The following is a 22763-nucleotide window of genomic DNA, read 5'->3' on the forward strand; positions in this document are numbered from 1 at the left end:
ATTGATCATATTGACAAGTTCCTATCTGCCTCAGTTGATATCTTTTCTTCCGGGTAATATCTGTCACCAGAGTATTGGGTCTCAGGCTCATGTCAGCTGGGGGCTCTCAGGGTCAAACCTAGTAAATTGACAAGGTAGAGAAGTTATATAAGCTTCCGAAATATAAATAAATGCATAAGGAATTTCTGTCATTTCCATTTCTTTTTATAAAACATCATTGCACATTTTATACTTTTACACCCAAGCTGTTGCTAAAGCCATTCACATTGAGAGACAAGAAAAGAGAAGGGGAAATTCTTTTAATATGGGGCAGGGTAAAGAGAGTGGTGGACTTTATTCATCTGTTATAGATTCATATAAAGTAGAAATAAACAAATGCATGTATATTCTATTAAGGCTATAAACCTTAAGAAAGCCCAGCTGCTGCCCATCCCCAAGACTTCTGAAAATTTCCTGTTCACAGTAGCTGACCTTCCAAGCTCTTCATTATTTGTTGTCCTTTTGTTAGTTAGGGCCTAAAATCAGAACTACTGTAATAATAGCTCTAGTCTGGAATTAAGCTTTTGGGCATTCATTTTACCTGATTGCTGAAAGAAATTCTAACTCTCATAGCCTAAAATAAAATGTTATTTTCTGGAATCAGAAAAAAACCTTTGCAAAAAAAGTATCTGTTAGGAATTCACCATCCAAGCTTGAAATGGGTTGATGTTTGAACATTTTATTTTAAGACAGTGAAATATATAACTGAAGCCCACATGTCCATGTAAAATTATTTTAAAAATGTCCTCCTTGAAGACAAGGTTTAACTCTCTCCGGGAGCTTTCTTTGTCTCTATTCCCTTGGTTGCCATCTTTTTTTTCAAAAGCTACCCTCGAAGCTTTACAGGATTGCTGATTACACGATGTCATCTACAGACAGAAGGAAGCCGTTAGAATGGTCCCTAGTTCTCCCAGACGGAAGGCAGCTAACGGAGCTGTTACGATGACAGATAACGTGCATTTGCTGGTTTCCTCCCCTCCCACTGGGCTTAACTAAATGGTGGGAAGGTGGGAGAGGAGAAAGGATGGGCACTGTCTCCACTTAGGGGGAAAACATCCTGGGGAATTTTTAAAGCTCCAACCTGGAAACAACAAGGAATCTATATTTTTTCCAGCCGAATCATGGCTATTTTTCACGTAGCAACTCTTTTCGGGGCATTCATAAAACGCTTCTTGTGGGATATTTCTAGCCACAGGATGCTCTTTCTACTTAAAATGAAAGCAGTTTTGAATTCTTTCTGCAAAGAAGAGGCCCGTTATGCCAGCGGGAAGGAGCATGGGGTCACTGGGTGCTGGAATGTGAAAGAGTGGGGTTGCAGGAAGACTGGGTGGGGGCTCGGGAAGGAAAGGGGCGCGGCTCGGCGGAGAAGCCGGATCACAGTTCAGCTAAGCCAGAAGCTAAGGTTGTTCTTTGAACCTCACCCACTTCCCCTACAGTCATTCTTAAAAAGCTGTCTTATTAGCTCCTTTCTTCTGTGTGCTACTAAACGAGGTGACCGCTAGGGGGAAGTATGGTGCAAGAAGAGAACTTGATGTCACATTGAGGTGAAAAAATAGACATGCCGATAAAAAACAGAATAAATAAAATAATAGAGATTTTGAAAAGAAGTATGCTTAATATGATTTTCAACCCCTCTTCTCCATAGATGCACTCCCAAAATACCAAAAATTAACAGTGATAAAGTACCGTGCATGCTAATTCACCATTTTTTTCTCTTAGGTTCTGAGAGGTGGAAGAAATTTTACAAAATACATGAACTCCTCAACATCATATCAAGCTAATTTCCGGAAGCATTCTCTGCTCAAAAGCCCAAAGTATAAGATCAAACAAGTGGTTCTTAACCAGGGGGCTATGCACCCCAAAATGTCGATAATGTGCAGGCGGAGGAACCATGGTCCAGAGCATCCGCACGGGTGGTAGATGCACGTCCACCAAACGCCAGTCTGACCTAGTCCTGCATAGCGCTCAGCCGGGCACGCTCCTCTGGTCCCTATGCGCCCCCTCTGTTCCGTGTGTCTTTCCCCTAAGCAGCCCTGTGAATTTGACTGCAATGTGCTAAGGCAGGTATGCCCGTCTTTCCGAATCCTACCAGCACTGGGAGACTCATTTACTGCAAGACATCAGCCCCCAGGGGTGCCTGAACTCAGGACACCCTCCTGTCCCCAGCAAAGGTGTCCCCAGCTGCCTCCTCACCTCATTCAGACTCCTGGGCCCTCGACTGGCACAGATATGAACCCCTTAGCCCTGCCCTTGCAGGTGGCCAGGCAGTGGGCAGGAGCACCAGCTCTGCCTCTAGGCACTTTGGTCTGAGACCCGCTTGCCCCGCTTGCCCTGCTTGCCCGCTGGGTGACTTAAACAAATCACCCAGCGGGTCTGTAAAATGAGGCTGACAATGGCATGTACCTCCAAGGGCGTTGGGAGGAGCACATGAGCTGATACACGTAAAGCCTGGCAGGTCCATGACTATACTAGGCCTTTGCCCCCTTCTGCCTCCTAGTATGTGATCCACTCTCTGTTTCTTCTCTAAAAGGACTTCACTCAAGTGCATGTACAACACCTATCACCGATCCCTTTGAACTTTTTATAAATACTTCTTTTGTATGTGTCATTATTACATTCCTCATCTTATGATTAACACTTTCAACTATTTTGCCCAGAAACAGTCCAGGGTAGTGATCACAAACTCTAGGCCCAGACTGCCTGAGAACTCTCTCTCTGTTCTCCTCTAGATATCTAATCTTGAACAATTTACTTAATCTTCCTGGGCCTCAGTTTTTCCATCTCTAAAATGGTTGTGATAAGAGTACTCACTGTTATAAAGATTAAATTAATTAAGTAGCTAAAGCAATTGGAGCAGTGCCAGGCACATAGTAAGTACTAAGTAAGTACATGAAAACAACTGTGATTACGTTAATACTATTTCTCAGCACCTGGAAATAGAGCCCAAATGTGCCAGAATAACAAATCACAGACTGACTGAGGCTAAGCTTAGAGTATGAGACCTCCCGGGTCACCCTTTCTTCATGGGTGGGCATAAGGGAGCAGGCTCTTTTGCATCTGCAAAGAACCTGTGCAGGAACCACAGACAACTTCATACAAAGTGAGTCAATACTGCACGACCCAAAGGACCAGGACCTGGGCTAGACCCACGGCTTGCTGCCTTTCCCCTGTATTGAGTGAGTTTGATCAATAACTGCAGTATTGATCTGACATTCTTGTTAACCTTCTCCACATCTTGCAATCCGGCTTCCCCACATCCTGAAATGACACCACATTTCTTATCATGTGGCCCTTGGAGAACATTTGATGTCTCCAAGGGGCAGTAAATTCAAAGTACCTAGAAAACATTAGCTGATTTTCTTTTCTTCTATCAGAGGGAGTCACCTTGAAAAGAATACCATAAATGCCACTGAAAGAAAAACTAAAAGGAAACAAAATGAAACAGAGAATACAATTAGGACTTTACAGTACTTTTCTTGAAAATTCTCCTGTCCTTCAGGGATCACTCCAATGATACCTTGTAATTCCCAAATGCATTTCTTACACTGTTTTATAACTATTAGCTTATCTCTGCCTTTCCATTCTATGACATCTTAATGACCATCATCCACTCTGCCCTCAGCAGCCTCAGGCACCAGGCACATGGCAAACCTCATAAGCCCTTGCTGCTGCCTTGGAGGCAATGTTGGCTCAGGTCCACAAGGGAGGCGTTTCCTAGAGTGGAGCCCATGGACCGCTGCTGTCCATCAGAAGATTTCAGGTGGAAAGAGAGATGATTTTAGATAGGACGGGGACAAGGTGTTAAGCAACATTACATCATATAATGAGAAGGTTATTCCTCTTTCAAGTGTACTTCAATCCCTCTGGTTCCAGGGAGAAAGTTTCAATTTGGTGCTAAAATATCTTTAATGCCTAGCTTTCTCTCTTTCTCTTTCTCTGTCTTTCCTCCCCACTCTCCACCCCCAACATCTCTTGGACAAACTAAATAAACCTAGTAATAAGAATGTTTGCCAGGCAAAAGTATCTACCTAGAATGTAATAACTGTGCTCATGACATCTATTTATGATCTTTCTTACTTCCAGCAAGTGATAACCTCAGTGTTTCATTTTCCATCCTGCGGCAGGGGCATTTATGCTCAGCAAACATCCCACATGCGGTGCTTCCCTTCCAGGCCCCTTTGCAGGTAGGAGGGACCGCGTGACTGGTCTTCGCCCATGAACTGAGAGTGGAAGCCTACGTTGCTTGCAAGCTGAAGCACTCATAAGCCAGCGTGCAGCCCTCCAGCCCCTCTCACCCCTGCCTCAGTGGCCCTAGATGCCACAGCTGGGAAGGAAGACTTTCCTTCTGCCCTCCTAGGTTTGGTAGTGGAGTTCATAAAATAACTAACAACAGGCAGCTTAACAGAAGAAAAAGCATACACATTTATTCATTTTGAATATTTTATGCATGAAGGCATCACAGGAAAAAACATGAATACCCAAAAACCCAGTGAGATTTGAGAGTTTATATACCATCTTAATCTGGGAAGTTTTAGGAAAGATGGCTGTGCCCTTAGAAGAACAGAAGAGAGGTGTGAAGGTTTGTCTGAGGTGATATTCACTTCTAGTCTCCTCCCCTGTGGTAAGAGCCAGTCTCCCCTGGCTGATGAGACTCCTGGGGAGATGATGACAGTTAAGCTGCTTCTGCAGGGTCTGTCTGTAGGCAGGAAGGGGAGTTCAGAGGAAGCCTCTTCTGGCTCTGCTGTTTTTCAAGTGCCTTCAGCTCAAAATTATCAGTACACCAGAGTGCCACATTGTGGCATAACACATCCTGAAGGCCATCACCACATTTTGAGATGGTGGCCATTGAGGTATCAGGGTTTTTTCATTACTGCAATAAAGCCCATCCTATACTAATACAAAGATTTTTTAAATGTCTTTTAACTATAAAAGAAGTGAATAAATTTCAAGAAAATATTGAGTAAATAGTGGTCCAGATGAAAATCATGTTACTCAAAGGCCACTTACTGTTGTATAGTCTTAGAGCTGACCCACCAAAAGAATTAAAAGCCATGGCCCGCCTGCCCTCACTAGGTTCCCTGGAGGCACCAGGACCAGGCTGAAGTCAAGTGCAGCCCAGCGTCACAAAACAGAATAAGGGAAGTCGTTTCAGGCATCAGACCTGAGCCTCTGCCTCCTTGGGGACCAGCTGAATTGACCAGCTCTAGAAAGTGGAAGCAGTACAATCAGAATCATAAGGAAGCTGGTGGAAAAGACTTAAAATTCCCTGGGTAGCATGATGTACGCCTACCACCTTTTCTTTTATGAAACTCAGCTTTCCTCAGCCCTGTCACTTTGGTGGGTTGTATGTATGATTCAACAGCATGTGCTGCAAGGCCAAATTTTCCTTTCGAGTCCTCATGGTATGCTCTGGATTGAAGTCTAAATTATTTGTTCATTCTCATTATGCCAGACACGAAAATGGATGCATGTGTATTTTCATCTTGAGGATGACTTCATATTGATAAACTGTTTCAAAGTGGTAAACAAGGCCCACAGAGTCAATTGCCTCAAAGTAAAATTCTCTTCCATGACGAAAGGTCAGGGGGGAATTGACCCGGAGACTTAGATATCTTTGGGAACCTGGCAACAAAGTGGGAAAAGCACAAAACTAGTCTGACTCCAGCACTGGGTTTGCTGTTTTATCTTTGAGTAAGTTGCTTTTCCTCTGGGCCTTCCCACCTGCAGAATGGAAGTATTACCAGTTATCTCAACCAGCTAACAAATACTGTTCTGAAAGCAGTTGATAAATATGTTTGTGCTGTGCACATTGCATTAATATCAGCTAATCTGTCTTGAGTTCTTACATAACAGACTATACTTCAACATGCTTACTCCTCAGAGCAGATAAATGCAAAAACCATTATGTTATTATCGCCTTTCACAGATGAGAAAACCAAGACTTAATTGGAGAGGATGAATAACATCCTAGAAGTTAGAAGTTACTATGTCACTCAGCTACTAAGTGGTGGAGCCAGAATAGAAAGTCCAGTGTGTGTGGCCGGGGAGCCAAGAGCCAGCTCACCTCCTTGCCTCGAGAAAGGGCACAGGGCTAGGAAATGCAAGGTGTGAATTGTTCTTGACTCTTTGTGGTGGTTCTTCAGACCGTCACACAGCCCCAGGTTTTCAAACCATTTCCCGCCACACAGGGTTAATCTGAATGACCTGAGTGGGGCAGAGTGGACACGCGGCAGTGAGCACTGCCAGAGTGCACCCGCTGCTTAGCAACAGCAACAACAAGCAGCCTTCTAGAAGGAAGGGAAATGAGCTTCAGGGGTGGGTGGGGGAAGGAGGGAAGTGGGGAAGAATTGGGTCCTGCCAAGTCTGGGAGGGTGGGAGCAGTGATTGGCATCACAGCATTGGCCCTGGGAAGTACCAGGAAGGTCTTGTGGGAGGACATGCTCAAGACCAAGGGATTTCTGGGAACAAAAGATCTGCCAGGTGTTTTGACCTCTGGAGCTGTGGTCGTTTTGGTGCTCTCTCCCCACACCGGCCCTATAGATGGCATAGGTGATATGGGGAGTTTGGGAGTTTAAACTTGAATGTCATTTACTTGAATGCCTTCTCCTTATTGTTCCTGGACACTATGCTTTTGAAATGCCAGGAACAGCAAGGAAGACAGAAAATGAAAACACCTGTCACCTAAGTTCAACCTTAACCTTGGCTGCCTGAAGATGGGGAGCCCTCAAAGGGCGTGGAGTGGGTAAGCATGCCTAGGGCTGGGCCATGGAGAGATTTCAGCCCTCTAAGCCAGCATTTACTGAGACTCTAAGAGGAGAAAATTCCAGATTAATAAGAAAGCCCCAATGAAGCCCCCCTCATACAGCAAAGAAAGTAAGGGGCTTTCAAACTTCCATCTAAGATGTGTAAGGAGGTAAAATGTATGCATATCCCCTTCTTTAGAAGGAGTTATTTCTGTTGTGTTACACAATTAGTGAGGTACTGAGAAGCTGTACCTCACTACCTTCATGAAAATGTATTACTGGTAATTTTGTTAGGGGAGATAAAAGCACTGTGATTATGTGCGTTTTTTTAAATAGGAAAAAAAGATGCATTTTGAAGTAAGATAAAATGATATCATGTCTGAGATATGCTTTAAAATAATTCAAGAAAGCATAGAAAATGAAAAGAAAATGTTGCAAATCTTTGATAATTGTTAATCTCAGTGATTAATCTGTGAGGCTGTACTATTCTTACTATTGTACTATTTGTGATACTTCTGTGTGTGTCTGAAATTTTGCATGAAAAAGAAAATGTGTTCATGGGACAGACATCAGAAGCTTGCAAATGTGCCCAGGATATATTCCTTTGGTTTGAGTAACTTCAAAACATCTGTAAATCTCAACAAAATCTTCACACCTAAAATCTCTCTGTGTTTTAACAGCCACTTTGCAAAAATCAATTAATCAGATAGTACTATGAATAATGTAGAGAATTCAGAGAATGACAAATCAAAGAAAAGTTCGTTTTTGGAAGAAAGACAAAGTCTGGTTTTGGTACAGCCTGGTACCAGGAAGCTGGAGTATGTAGATGTGCAGAAACTACACTGTGGGTTTTAGAGAAGCTGTCGAGAATGGCTTATCAAAGGAGTTCTCTGATGGAAATAAAAAAGTACCATGGGTGGAATATCAGAAGATCTGGGCACTTGTCTGGGTCTTGCCACTAACGGGTGGTATGTCTTTGGACATGTCATTTGTGTATTCACTCATCAAACATCTAAAGCACTGGGTAGTGGGGTGGGGACAAACGGCACCATCTGGCTCTGGGGTTGCTTAGCCTGTCTGGGGGAGGATGCTGACAATCTCCATTTAGTGTGGCCCGGTGATGAGCGTGCACTATGGGAAAGTTTTATGGGTTGTTGAGGCTCCAGTGGATTGCAGAAGGATGAAGAGGTTGGCATGTGTAGAAAGGGGCGATACATATTACAGAAGGAAGGAACTGCATGCACACATCTGTGGAGGTGTGATGCAGAACTTCCCGGATCTAACGTGGCTGGCACATGGAGGTTTTCAGGCCTGTGGCAGGGGATGCAGCAGGAGAAGCTGGCTAGACTCAGATCTGTTTGTCAATTCACTTAACAATAATTATTAAGTCCCTACTATGTACAAGGGACTGGCATACAGCAATGAACAATATGGAGAAAAATCCCCATCTCACAAAAATCACACTGGTGTAGGTGAAGGAAAAGACAGTAAGGCAGACGAGTGAAGATAGAGTGTATTAGCAGACAGGTTGGCAAGTGCTATAGCGAAATACTCAAAGGGTGGGGGAGTAAGGGGGGGAGGGGGTTGTAGTTTCAATTTGAACGTTTGAAACATGTTCTGAAGGACAAGAAGAGTGAGGCTTGCTGTTAGCCTAAGGAAGAACATTCTACAAAGAGCTTATAGGACCTTGAATCCAAGGGAGAAAGCTCTGTCCTCACAGCTATGGAGACAATGGATTTTTATCTGAGGATCAAAACCGTCAAGTTTGTTTTTAAAGGACAATTTTCAAAATTCTATAGAGGCGGTAGGTAGAAAGAAGCAGGGAGACCAATTGGAAAACAATTCCAGAAAATAGCAGACAAGATACTAGAAGGAATCTTGTGTATGTTAGGAATATGTGTATGTTGTGGAAAGCCTTGAGAAAAAGGGCTGTAGAGAACTGGGGGCGGTAGGAGTCGCAGCAGGCTGGCTGGCGAGGAGGAGGCAGAGAGGATGGAGGAGGCAGTGAGTCCCCGGCTGGTTTCCCAGGCGGAAGGATTGGGGGCATGTCTGAGTGGGCAGTCTATTAACTATGCCTGATCCTTGGTCACATGCCCTACCCCAGAGTTATACAACTCTCACCGTGGCAAGAAGGGCAAGCCCACACCCTGGGCTGCTAGCAGCCACCTTCGCACGCACAGGGTTTTTCCTCATGCGCGTGGCCAGCATTTCTTCCCATGGGCAAAAGCAACGTGGCCTCACTGCGCCGGCAAGGATGCACCTCCCGCACCGGCTGGAAATCCTTCTTATCTTAAAAGGAACAATCCTTCTTATGCTAAAAGGCACGTTGCAACAAAATTTCCAGTGTGGAACGGAGTGCAGTGGTATCCATTAATTAGCCAAAGAGCCTCTTTCTGTTTCCTAGTGCAGGTTGGCAATACAGCCATTTGTATCCGTTCTGCTCCATTAGGCTAATTTGCTTTCAGATATAAAGTAAAGCTGCTGTCCCAAATCTACTGTGCTGCTTTTTCACAGAAACAGCTCATTCCATGTTTAATGAGTTAGCAGGTTTTGTAGATACAGAAGATGTTACTTTGATTTAATAGTCAAGCTGAAAGAGCAAATCTACCCACTGGAGCACGGAAATAACGAAGCAGTACAATATAGAGTGGTACATGCAAAAGCCACAGGCCTGGGGCAGGTCAGGCATCTAACTGCTTCTTGATGTGGCATTTGCCATTACACTTTCTGCATCAAAAAGCATTTGGCCACTGGGAAGATCCAAAAGGAATTCTACTACTCCTAGGGCCATATGTAGGAGTGCTAAAATATTAGTAACCATCCTGAGGCACGTGGAGCCATCTGGGCAGGCAGGACTGGTTAACGTAGGACAATGAGCCCCCTCCGTCTCAGGGACTGCCTAGCATGTCAGAAAATCTTCTGACATTTTCCACTTATCTGCCCGAGAGCCACAATCGCCACCATCAGTGGCTTCATTAATTTGAGAAAATGGCTCTTGACCAGGGGCAGCAGGACTGGCTACATAATTTGTGGGGCCCAATGCAAAACAAGAATATGGAGCCCCTTGTCCAAAAAGTAGGGAAAAGGTACAGTCAAGGAGCTAAAATGTAAAGTTTTTATTTTCTTCTCCAGTCTCTGCCTTGACTTGTTGTGCTATTTTTTATTGTCATTTAATTGTCTATTTAATATTATAATCTAAGTAAAGAAAACTTAAGACTTTAAATCATTAGTATGAATTTTTACCATTTATACACTCCGATGCAAGTTTTAAAGGCAAATAGAAGTGCATTTAACTCATACATGAAATAACCAAACTTACACAATTTGCATTTCATTCCTTATGCACGCATATGTATTTCATTCCCACCAGAATGGTGGAAATGCTGCACAAAATGACCTCAACCTGCTTCTTGATTCAGGAGCCTTCTGTCCACACACTCTGCCTTCAGCCTACTCAGAAAGAAGGAAAGAGAAGAGAACAGTGGGCTGTCCTATCTTTCCCCTTCCTTCCATGTCATCATGCCAACAAGTGGTTGTCTCTGCTGTTAATAGTAATTTGTTAGTGTTATTCTCAACTTGGACAATGTGCATTGTTGTATGAGATCGTAACATGAGAAGGAAACAAGTGAGAAAAAGTATCTGGGAACTCCCTGCATTCTCTCTGTAACCTATAGGTAAACCCGAAATTATTCTAAAATAAAAAGCTTCTTCTTCGAAGAAAAGACATTCTTAGCATATACCTCACCAACAATTACTGGGTTAAAAAAGCATTTAAGCCGCCACAGCAGCATTTACCTAACTTACCTGATCAGATTCACCTCAAGTGAATTCCTGTACCTATTTTTAGGAGATTCTGATTTATTACATCTGCCGTGTGACCCAGAATTGGGTTTTTAACAAGCACTCAACCCTGAGCCTTATCAGAGACGTGCGGGAAATACTGCAATAGAGCGCAATGCAATTAGTATAGTTTTAAGTCAGGTAAATGTGGGTCTGTGTTCCAGCTGTATGATCCTTTTTTAACTTATTAGGTTTTTTGCTTACCAGTTGTATGGCCTCTTAGGCACTCATTTGACTTCTTAGAAAATTAGTAGTAATGTGATCATTCTGTAGGACGTTACTGTGACATTTAAATGGAGCCATGCAAAAATACCTAGCTTGGCATGCCTAGGTTTGTGTTATCTTTGGCCCAGACATCTTTTATTCTGATTATTTCCTGCTAAGGGGGACATCAGAGGCTAATAAAGTGACCACAGTTCTTAAACAAGTTACACCAAGACCCATTCCCTTTTCCAGGGGATAACTAAAACCGAGGGAATAAGAAATCTAATACCCTCTTTAAGTGTCCCTTTGTTTAGGAATTGTGCTTGCCCATTCGCTTTCTAACAGATAATGGAGACATTTACCCTTCATTGTGCCAAATGAGGAGAGAGTCAGACTGGACATTTCCACAGCCTTCTCCCCTGAGGTGAGTTCGCTTGACTGCCTGCACGGGGCCCAGGCATGGCTGTGACATGTAAGCAAAACCCTTTTGTGTGTTTTCCCTGCCCAACACCACCCCAGTGCAGGCCCAGGAACAGATGGGACATTGGATCAGATCTTTCCTTTGGCAGGGGACAGGAAGAGGTATGGGTAAAATAACACTGCTTAGCGTTGTATTTCATGGGAAATAAAGGGACAGTAAAACCCTTTGGCTGCTTTTTGTTTCTTGATATCCTGAAACTTCCATCTCTTTGTGATAGAAAGAACACCCTAGTTTGGACAAGTCCTAAGATAAAGCCACAGATTGCTATTTCTCTAGCTCCTGATAAATAAATGCATTAAGATTTTTTAATATAAAATTATTCATTTATCACTTTTTACATGTAGCAGGTACTGGTCAAGGAGGCAGTGAGATGAAGAGGTAATGAAGGTTTGAGGCTTCAGGTGCAGCCTTAGGCATAAGGTCTTACAGAGAGGACACAGGCAAGAGCTGGGGGGGAGCCATTGAAGAAATGGACGGTCATCCTTTATAAAAAGGGGGGTCAATTTGTAGTCCTCTCAGCATCTCTGAATCATGGCAAAATGACCCACCCCCTCACTTTCCACCTCTCTGTACACATGACTGAAAAAGGCAGCCCCAAATCCAGAACTGTCCCTTCTCAAAGCTTCGGTACAACCAAATGCCTGGCTGATGATCCAGCTCCTTAGAGCAAAGTTCTGCTGTGTTCAGCTTGGGCAGAGCTGGCCAGCCTCGTGGGGTTGTGGGAAGCAGGCATGATCCATGGTTACAGTTCTTCATGTGCTGGTGGGCAGGGGGAACAATTCTCCAAGAAAGGGGCTTGGTCTCAGTAGAAACCAAAAAATACTGCAGGTGGCTGCTAATTCAGAAATGTTTTTAGCACCTTTGTCCTCTTCTCCATACCTCCTCTGCCCATCAATTTTGTGTTATACACTTGGATGTTGGAATCTGGATGAGAAAGAAAAAGTGAGGGCAGGTAGCAATGAAAAACTATTTTAACTCTAAAATTACCTGCCCAAGGGAGTCTGCAGATACATCCAGACTGCCTTAAATGTTCTTTCTTCCTTTATGTGCTTGAAATTCATATTGAAGAAGAAACATCTACTAATTTTACAAGTTCCACGAATGGAGTGGGGCAAATCACCTCCTCCCCAAGAGTGCCCTTCCAGGGCACAGCACACAGGCAGTGGCACGAACAGGAGAGGCTATAAACGGCACCACAAGGCAGGGTGGAAAGGTTAGGATTGTAAAAGGATCTGACATCAGGAAGGCTGGTTCAAATTAACGAGACAATACAAACCTTGGCGTTCTTGATGGATGTCAGTGGTAAAGTGCTAGCTGGACCTTCTGAGATGACAATCTCCATTCAGACTTCAGCCCTGGATGGCAACCTGAAACCCCAGCCATGGGCAGGGAGCCTCTGTGAGTCCAGTGTGGATTAATGCTGTGGCCTTTGGAGGCCCTTGCAGGCGGCTCTTCCTCCCTGTGTTCCAGTCACCAGAAGCCAGGTGTACTCTGGGGGCAACACCACCACCAAGTAATTAAGATAAAATGTTCTCGGCTGTGTCTAAGGCACATTCTTTTATGACAAGAACAAAGGGTTAGTTGATGGACTAATTTTTGGTGGGGAGAATGGCAGCATCTATTATTAAATGAATGCTTAGGATTTTTGTTTGTTTTTCAATAGCCCCATTATAATTTCAGTTCAGCTACTCCAAGGCTCATGTTTCCTAATTCATTATGGCTTGCTACAGTCCTCTGGGAGAGAGTAATTGAATTTTACTGGCATCATTACCATATCCACAACAAGCAAGTCTTCGTGAACTAAATCAGTCAAAGCCTGTTGGTTGGCCCACAGGAGATGTGCCCCGAGCAGAAGTTGATCTCAGCACAGAAAGGCCAGCGTGGCTCCCTGGCCAGGGAGGATGGCCACTGCTGGGTGCAAAGGAAATAGTATGTGGCCAGCTCTGAACATCTGCCAGAGAGCAGAAGCACAGGGACATTTGAGGAAGACAGAAAAATATGAGGCTCTGAAGACATTGCCTCCCCTCCCCCCAAATAACCAAATTATAATCCCATTGCAGTCAAAAATAGACAAGCTTTTGAGAGACAGGATCTACATGCTTGGTTGAGAACCAGGAAATTCCACAAGGAGATGCTGAAATTCCATCTTAAAAAAAAAAGCCAATTGACAGCATACATCCTCTCCTTCTTACATCCAAAACAGGAAAATAACATCACAATTTTAGATGCATTTTAGGACTACACAGCCACACAGAGATCATCTAAATCAATGCAGTGTCCTCGTTTTACACCGGTGGCTCAAGGGAGTAAAATGAATTCTTAAATACATGTGATACTTAAGATGTTTTTTAAAAAATTCACATCCTTCAAAAATTCAATCTCAAATACTTAGGGCAGCTGTGAGGCCCCAAAGAACAGGAGTGCATGGAAATCCTCGAACACTTAACCCCTGAGCCCCCAGGCGAGTCGCTGAGCTCTGATCCTTGATTGTTTCATCTGGAAAATGAGAGTAATGGCATTATTGGCTTCTTTGAGGACTACGATAATACCTACAAGTACTTAACAAAGACCTGGCACCTGGTCTTAGCTGAATTTCATTCTACCTTGGGATTTGTTAATGAAATAGATCACTTACCATAAAAACACTGTACTATTAGGAAGACAACTGGCTGAAAGGACAGGGTTCTTCTGAGGGAGCTGCTCCTTCCCAAATAATTCCCACCATATTTGAGAACGCAGGAGAGGGAAAGGCCCCTCCAGGAAGCACCACCATATTTCTGAAGCCGTTCAGTCAAGGGCTTTGTGTAACTTTGCCTGGGTAGCTAAAATTCACAAACTGCTGAGAGTTTGCAAAAGTTTTGGGAACTTAGGTCTTCTTGGACCTGTAGATCATATTTCAGCGCAGATACTGTCAGTGTCTTCAGAAAGGTGACTCTCCTGATGAAGGGTGAGGGAATCCTACTGTTTGCCCCACAGGCTTCATTTCACTTTCCCAACTCTTGATTTTCTTTGTTAGAAAAAAATTAACAGCTCACTATTTCCTTTCTTGTTTTCATGTCCTCTCCTTGTTTCCTTTAATTACTAATCAAGAAAAGACCCCCAATAATATCAACCATCACAGACTGAATTCTGTTATGGGCTGAGTCATGACCCCCACCCTGATTCAGATTTTGGAGTCCTAACCTTAGTATGTGACATTTGGAAATGGGGTTATTGCAGATGTAATTATTGTTAAGTTGAGGTCACGCTGGAGTGGAATGGATTCCCTACTACAATATAATTGGAATCCTTATAAAAGGGAGACATTTGGTCACAGACAGACACACAGGAAGGACGTCATGCAATGTTGAAGGCAGAGATTGGGCTGATGTGTCTACAAGTCAAGGGATGCCCTTGCCAGCAAACGGCCAGAAGCTGGGCAAGAGCATGGGGCTGATCCTCCTTCCCAGCCCTCAGAGGAACCGACTCTGCCAACACCTTGATCTTGGACTTGTAGCCACAAGAACTGGGAGACAGTAAGTTTCTGTTGTTTCAGCCCCCAATTCATGGTACTTTGTTACAGCAGCCCTAGCGAACTAAAACAAAAAGTAACCACTCTTTCTGCAAATAAAGCCTTTCTCACCTCTGTACTTTTGTCCCAGCTGGCTGCGGACTGAGCACTGCCCACCCCCACCCACACACCCCCACCCACAGCAGCTTCCATGGGGCTCTGCTCCACCTCCCACCTGAGCAGGCTGGGTGCTGACTGCGAGCTCAGCTCCCAGCGTTTGCCTCTGGATTCCAGGCCAGAGAGCAGTGAGCGCCATGCTGCGAGTGGGTGGGAGGGACAGCACCGCTGGCCAAGGTCGCATCCCTCACCTCTGGCCTCCCCTAATCAGACGGCAGTCGTAGACTGAGATGACGGCACAGATAGTCCATGGCTGGCAGCCTTTTCAGCTCCCTTATAAGGAAAAACTATGTTCCTTGAAGTCTATGGGCTGGAGTAACTGTCATGAATCTGAGCTTGCAGATGACAGACTGATGTCATCTTCCCTTTTCAGTAAAAATAGAAAAAAATTAAAAGAGGAAAGAAAATATAAAAAGCAACATCTTTCTCTCTCTCTCTCTCTCTCTCACACACACACATACACATACACACACACACACACAGACACCCCTATATGCACAAATTGTTTTCCACTGGAGTGTGCCTCCTTTTATGGATGTGTATTCACAAGAATAGAGATATTGGTTTCTGTCCCCTGGGGTGATGATGATAAATATGCCAAGGTTAGCAGCTTTATCAGCCACTGAGACTGCTCATGCTGGCAACTGCAGATAATCATTTACCTGGTGGGACTAGTTGCCTATACTTCAATTCATGCCTTACAGTATTGCTGAAATGTTCCTTATCTCACAAAAACACGTGTCTTACTGTGTCTTTCTGGTGCAAGAAGAAATTCATGAATTATTGCTATGCTTTGGATTTTTAAAAAGTCTCAGTCATGATTTTGTGGAGCAAAAGGCTACTAAAGAAGGGGACTAGGTAGAAGACAAAGTTGTCAGTGTGTCTAAACAATATTCTGTTCCATGTCCCAGAGAGCAAAAACTCAGGCTTCAGTAGATTGAAGAGATCTTTGTTGAAAAACTCCTACCATAACTCACTTAATAAGACTAATGCTTAAATTTAAAAAAACTACCAGTGTTTATTGAGAACTTACTATGTGAAATGCACTGTGGTAGATGATAGGAATACTAACATAAATAAGACAAAATTCCAGATTTATTCAAAGCAACATGAAATCTATAAATAGTGCACAAAGGGAAGAAATGTATATTGTTTCCCAAACATTCACTTTTTTGAAAACTGTATTCCTACATTAGAGATAGGAAAAGTAGAACCATAAAGTACCCCCATCTTACAGCATCATCTGTCTTCAACCTTTGTTGTATAAATGTATGTTTGTGTGGAATTACAACTATTAAATGACCTGCCCCCAATATATGAATGTATATTGCTTATGTGAACAGTAAACATGGGCATGTGTGTCTTGGTGAGAAAAGGTTAACAGTTGCCTTGCAGCCCTCATCAATAAACAGGTAGCCGTGATCTCTATTCAAGCCAGCCAGGCCCTGAGGAGACACAAAGGAAAATACAAGATGGGATTCTTGGTCTAAGGGAGCTCATGAACCAGAGGAAAGAACTAACCCCCAGCACACAGCAGAACCCACCCATCTCAGACAGACGGCAGCATTTGTGTCTGTGAGATGGACTACATGTCTCTCATTAAATATTTAAGCATGAATAATGCAACACTGGATACTGCCCTTGGTGTATTACACAGATTAAGAAAAATAGGCAGAAAATAAAGGCCAAACTAGTTAAAGATGATTTTTAAAGTGTTGCATTGGGGAAAAAAGAAATGATCATGGTGAATTATAAGAACAATTCCTGATGTTTTATCAGTTGTCATGTGTACATACAAGGTCACAGGGTGTCAGGATTGACACCTAGGGCTCTGGAGCCAGCCAGCCAGCCTAGCTCCCAATCCAGACTTGAGCACCTCCCCACTCAGGGACCTTGGTCAAGAGTCCAAACTGTCTCTGTGCCTCAATTTCCTTATCTCCAACATGAGGACTGTAACAGCATCTACCTCGTAGGGTTATTGTGAGGACTGAAGGAATTAGTGTAGGGAACATTCTTACAATAGTGCCTAACACAAAATACATGCTTATAAGAGTCTGTTAGACAAATACCCGATGTCCTCAAATAGTCGGGACTTGAGTCTTACATACTCACTTTTTGTAATAGCCACCTTAGGTCTTTACATACATATGTATATAATATACATAATGTGTATGTACATAATGCATATACAAACCAAGATAAACATCTCAAATACAGCCTCTTCCTTCTATAAGAAGTTGTCAGTTACCAATACCTTTGATGTTGGCAATGTTAAAATTCTGTATTTTTATTTTCTCTGTGACAATGAGCTGTTGTCATTCTAACATTTTGCCTATCTAACATTTTGAGTTTGGTGATTATTGTAGAGTATTGGGTTTGCACAATCCTTACCAGGAGAGGGTCATCAGTGGATCATCCCACAAAACAAGAATCCAACTATATCTATTTCCTTGTGCTCCTCTTTCACCAACTTGGTTTCAGGTCAAGCATTTGTTTAAAGTTCAGTGTGTACACTAGGAAGTCATTGCCTTTTATAAGACAGGGTTCCTTCCTAAGCAAACACAGTATATAGAGAGATGTCTAATTGAGAATTTATGATACCAAGATTGGTGATGTTCTCAAGCTGACCCTAAAAGCCCAACCATAGGGCTTTACAAAGTACACAATTCTTCACTCTCCTTCACTTGAACTCTTTCCGATTTACTGAAATATAATTTGATTCATAGAGCTGTTCATCACAACAGGAATCTCATGTTAATTTTATCTGGCAAGGGGTCCCCATGCTTTACATAATGTTGGGGGCAAAAGACTTAAATAAAAAGAAAACATACTCCTGGGTGCTAATTTGCATATATGTTAGGATAAACTATTACAGAATTTTAACTTAAGAACATCTGTTCAGGTGTGCAAAATCTCTAAAAACACAGTCTGTGAAATTAAGAAAATCTTTTATTTACTACACATAAAGAATACTTTTGAAAATAAGAAATTTAATAACTAAAGCTAACCCTGCTATTTGGCAAAAAATGTGCATATGGCTGAAGGAATTTGAAGTCTGTGGTGCACTAATAGTAGCAGCAAAATCCAAGCCCAGCTCAAGTGCTGACTTAATTGACTCAACTCCTCACTAGCCTGACAGAGAAGAGTAGTGTCCACTTATAAATACTGTTTTCCTCAGTCTTGAGTGTTCTTCTGACACCCCGTCCAGCATTCAATTAAAACTTACAATTCATACAAAACTCAACAAGACAACAAAGCATGAAAAAATGACCTACTATTTGAAGATGAAGCAATCAGTAAAACTAGACTCAGAGGCCAAATGTTGAAACTATAAGAAAAGGACTTTAATATAATTGAAATTAATAAATATATTAAAATATCTAGTGGAAAATTATACAACATGAATGAACAGATATGGAGCTTTAACAGAAAGAAACAGTTTTAAAAAGAAACAAAAGAAATGTTAGGAAAAAAAGATATCAGAGATGATGAATTCCATAAAGGGCTATTTGTAGACTGGAACCTGTTAGAAAAAGATCAGTAAACTTAAAGCTAGGTCAATAGAAATTATTCAAGCTGAATTAAAAAGATCTTAAAAGTGTGAAAGAAAAAGAAGTATGGAATACCTAAGAGCTGTGTAGGATAATATCAAATGGTCTAAAATACATATTAGATTTCCATTTTGCCTCAATAAATCTTACTTTAAAAGAAATCAAACCAAAGAAAATGGAGAAAGAGACTAATAACATGACAATTAAATGCAGTGTATAATCCTACATTGAACCATGGGGATGATAACTAGAAATAGGCATTATTGGGACAGTTGAGCAATTTTAACTATGGATTGTATATTAGAAAATAGCACTTTATTGGTGTTAAAATTTCTGATATTGATATGTACTATGGTATTTTAAAGAATGTCCTTGTTCTCAGGAAATACAACTCAAATATTTAGGGGTAAGGGGCATGATGGCTGCAGATAACTTTCAAATAGGTGAGAGAGAGAATGGTAAATGAGGCAAAATATTGGCAGAGACTGGAAAAAGATGGCTGTGTGGGAAGTGAAGCAGAAATCTCTTCCCAAAACCATATATAACAGGAAAACACAACAAATACACCTAATCCTAAAAGAGTGACCAGAAAGAGGATTGCACCAGCCAGCCTACATCTGGGAAAAGAGAATATCTCACAAAAAAGGGTGAAGTAGCAAAGCTGCGATCTGGCCAGATCCAAGTCCTTTCCCTCACCCCAGCTCACTGGCAGGAGGAAGAGAAACAGAGCAAGGAGGGAGTAGAAGCCCAGGACAGCTAAATACCCATCCCTGGAGATCTACTCGGGAAGCACAACCCCACACTGCACAGTGCTCTGGAGATTAGAGGAGTCGGAAAGCAAAGACAGATGGAAAACTTTGAGAGACTGAGATTCCAGTCGCTTGTGGAGAACAGGTACCCACAACCAGCTGCTCTGGGACAAAAAAAAGGTGGGCGCTTTGAAAGACTTCTAAACAGTGAGAGGGTTGATAAAGGGGCAAGGATAGCACAGAGCTTGCTATTCAGGAGAAAGGACAGGTGGACAAAATCATCCTGGCACACTCAGTACAGCAGGTGGGGAACTTTCAGGAACCTCATGGGCTCCATTCCCCTGACTGGCAACTCAGGCCTGAGGCCCCCCCACTGCAATAAGCAGCCTGCCACTCCTTCTGCCCAGCTGGCACCTACTCACAAATCTGTTGCCCCCGTGATCGCACCAGGCCAATTGGAGGGCAGCCCCACCTATGGCAACTGCAGGGGCATATTGCAGAGACTGGTACCTGTGCACTCAGCTTGCTGACCTTGGCAGTGGATGTAGGCACTGTGGCCAGGAAGCGGAAAGGGCTATTTCCTCCCTGCAGTCACCAGCACCACTTGTCTGTGACTCCCATATGCTTGGCATCTCTGTAGAGTAGAGCTTCTGGGCTCTAGAGGGTGCCACCTACACAAAGCTATTATTTCACATTATTCAGTAGGATTATGAAAAGGTGGAAGAAACTTGTTCAATCCAAAATCCCACAAAACCAGAAAGAGGGCTCGGTGAAACTGAAATCACCAATTCTCCTGATAAAAATTTCAAAATAAAAATAATAAACATGCTAACAGAGCTACAGAAAAATAATAAAGATCTCAGGGATGAAATCAAGAAAGAGAGAGAAACTCTGAAAACTACAGTACCTGAAATAAAACATACAATGGAGGGATTTAAAAGCAGACGAGGAGAGGTAGAGGAGATGGTAAATAGAATAGAAATTAGAAAAGAGGAATACAAAGAAGCTGAGGCACAGAGAGAAAAAAGGATCTCTAGGAATAAAAGAATAATACGACAACTCTGAGACCAATCCAAACAGAACAATATTCACATCATAGAGGTACCAGAAGATGAAGAAAGAAAAAAAGGATTAGAAGGTGTCTTTGAAGAAATAATTGCTGAAAACTTCCCAAATCTGGGGAAGGAAATAGTCTCTCAGGCCATGGAAGTGCACAGATCTCCCAACACAAGGGACCCAAGGAGGACAACACCAAGACATATAATAATTAAAATGGCAAAGATCAAGGACAAGGACAGAGTATTAAAAGCAGGCGGAGCTTCCAGGCCCACGACTCCATTCTCCGTAGCCGCTGGAGATCGTCTACCCTTTGGTGCTTACAAGAAAACAAGTAGTACTTAGACATGTAAATGCACTAATTCTTTAGAAATTAATGAGATTAATCTTCACTACTAAGGGAAGAATGGCATTGAAACAGATTTCCAGCAACAAGTGTTTTGGGGGATTGCAGAAAGTTTTTGAACATGACAGTATTGAACTGAACTGCAAGATGAAATTCGCTATCTACTTACCACCAAAGGCAGAAACTGGAAAATGTCCTGCACTGTATTGGCTGTCTGCTACTAAAGTCTTGGTTTTGGTTAAAAAAATAATAATTCAGATCAGAAGTACCAAGGACAGTTGCCTTAGATGCTGAAGATAGACCTTGGAAATTAAGGCTTGATTTTTGAAAAAAGGTTTAACTTGCACAGAACAAAATTTTATATCAAAATCTGGTTATCATCAAGCTGCCTCAGAACATGGCCTTGTTATCATTGCTCCAGATACCAGTCCCCGTGGCTGCAATATTAAAGGCGAAGATGAAAGCTGGGACTTTGGCACTGGTGCTGGGTTTTATGTGGATGCCACTGAAGATCCGTGGAAAACTAAATACAGAATGTACTCTTATGTAATGAAGGAGCTTCCCCAACTCATAAATACCAGTTTTCCAGTGGACCCTCAAAAGATGTCTATTTTTGGCCACTCCATGGGAGGACATGGAGCTCTGATTTGTGCTTTGAAGAATCCTGGAAAATACAAATCTGTGTCAGCATTTGCTCCAATTTGCAACCCAGTGCTCTGTCCTTGGGGCAAAAAAGCCTTTAGTGGATATTTGGGAACAGATCAAAATAAGTGGAAGGTTTATGATGCTACCCATCTTGTGAAGTCCTATCCAGGTTCTCAGCTGGACATACTGATTGATCAAGGAAAAGATGACCAGTTTCTTTCTGATGGACAATTATTGCCTGATAACTTCATAGCTGCCTGTACAGAAAAGAAAATCCCTGTTGTTTTTAGATTACAAGAGGGTTACAATCATAGTTACTACTTCATTGCAACCTTTATTACTGATCACATCAGACATCATGCAAAATACCTGAATGCATAAAAAACTTAAGAGAGTCTCTTCAAGATTATAAAACTATAATAAATAAAACTGCAGGGAAAAAAGATTTCAAACATTGGATTTCATAATGCTAAAATGCTTCACTGATGTTTGAATCACCTGAATAAATATATAAACCTGAAAAAAAATAAAATAAAATAAAAGCAGGCAGAGAAAGAAAAAAGGTCACCTACAAAGGAAAACTCATCAGCCTATCATCAGATTTCTTAGCAGAAACCTTATAGGCCAGAAGGGAGTGGCATGATGTATTTAATGCAATGAAACAGAAGGGCCTCAAACCAAGAATACACTACATGACAAAATTATCATTTAAATTTAAAGTAGGGATTAAACAATTCCCAGATAAGCAAAAATTGAGGGAATTTACCTCTCACAAACCATCTCTACAGTGTATTTTAAAGGGACTGCTCTAGATGGAAGTGCTCCTAAGGCTAAATAGCTGTCACCAGAGAAAATAAAACCACAGTAAAGGAAGTAGATCAATTAATTACTAAGCAAATGCAAATTAAATCAGCTACCCACAAATTCAGTCAAGTGGATATACAAAAAGTACAGAATATGACACCTAATATATAAAGAATGGAGGAGTAAGAAAAAGAAGGGAGAAAAAAAAAGAATATTTAGATTATGTTTATAATAGCTTGGTAAGCAAGTTAAGTTAGACTGTTAGATAGTAAAGAAGCTGCCTTTGAACCTTTGGTAACCAAGAATCCAAAGCCTGCAATGGTAATAAGTACATATCTATCTATAAGCATCCTAAATGTAAATGGACTGAATGCACCAATCAAAAGACATAGAGGTACAGAATGGACAAAAAATCAAGACCCATCTATAGGCTGCCTACAAGAGACTCACTTCAAATCCAAAGACATACACAGACAAAGTGAAGGGAAGGAAAAAGATATTTCAGGCAAACAATAGGGAGAAAAAAGCAGGAGTTGAAGTTTATTTATATCAGATAATATAGAGTTCAAAACAAAGAAAGTAACAAGAGACAAAGAAGAGCATTACATAAAGATAAAGGTGTAGTCCAACAAGAGGAT

At 42.1% G+C, this 22763-nt stretch overlaps 1 protein-coding gene across 1 annotated transcript; it reads left to right on the top strand.

Moving 5' to 3' along the window:
• Positions 1–20707: 20707 nt before the first annotated feature.
• Positions 20708–21757, top strand: LOC118918577 (S-formylglutathione hydrolase-like). Its single transcript, XM_057504614.1, has 2 exons — positions 20708–20892; positions 21010–21757. Exons 1-2 carry the CDS (start codon positions 20737–20739, stop codon positions 21700–21702), a joined length of 849 nt encoding a protein of 282 aa, XP_057360597.1. The 5' UTR covers positions 20708–20736; the 3' UTR covers positions 21703–21757.
• Positions 21758–22763: the final 1006 nt, after the last annotated feature.

Source organism: Manis pentadactyla, chromosome 7 (assembly GCF_030020395.1).
Source record: "Manis pentadactyla isolate mManPen7 chromosome 7, mManPen7.hap1, whole genome shotgun sequence".
In the NCBI taxonomy this organism is placed as follows: domain Eukaryota; kingdom Metazoa; phylum Chordata; class Mammalia; order Pholidota; family Manidae; genus Manis; species Manis pentadactyla.

Excerpts from the sequence above, each read along its gene's own strand:
- LOC118918577 (XM_057504614.1), top strand. The coding sequence starts at position 20,737 with ATGGCATTGAAACAGATTTCCAGCAACAAGTGTTTTGGGGGATTGCAG. Across the intron at positions 20,893-21,009 it reads CTGCACTGTATTGGCTGTCT|GGTTTAACTTGCACAGAACA; the intron begins GCTACTAAAGTC and ends TTTTTGAAAAAA.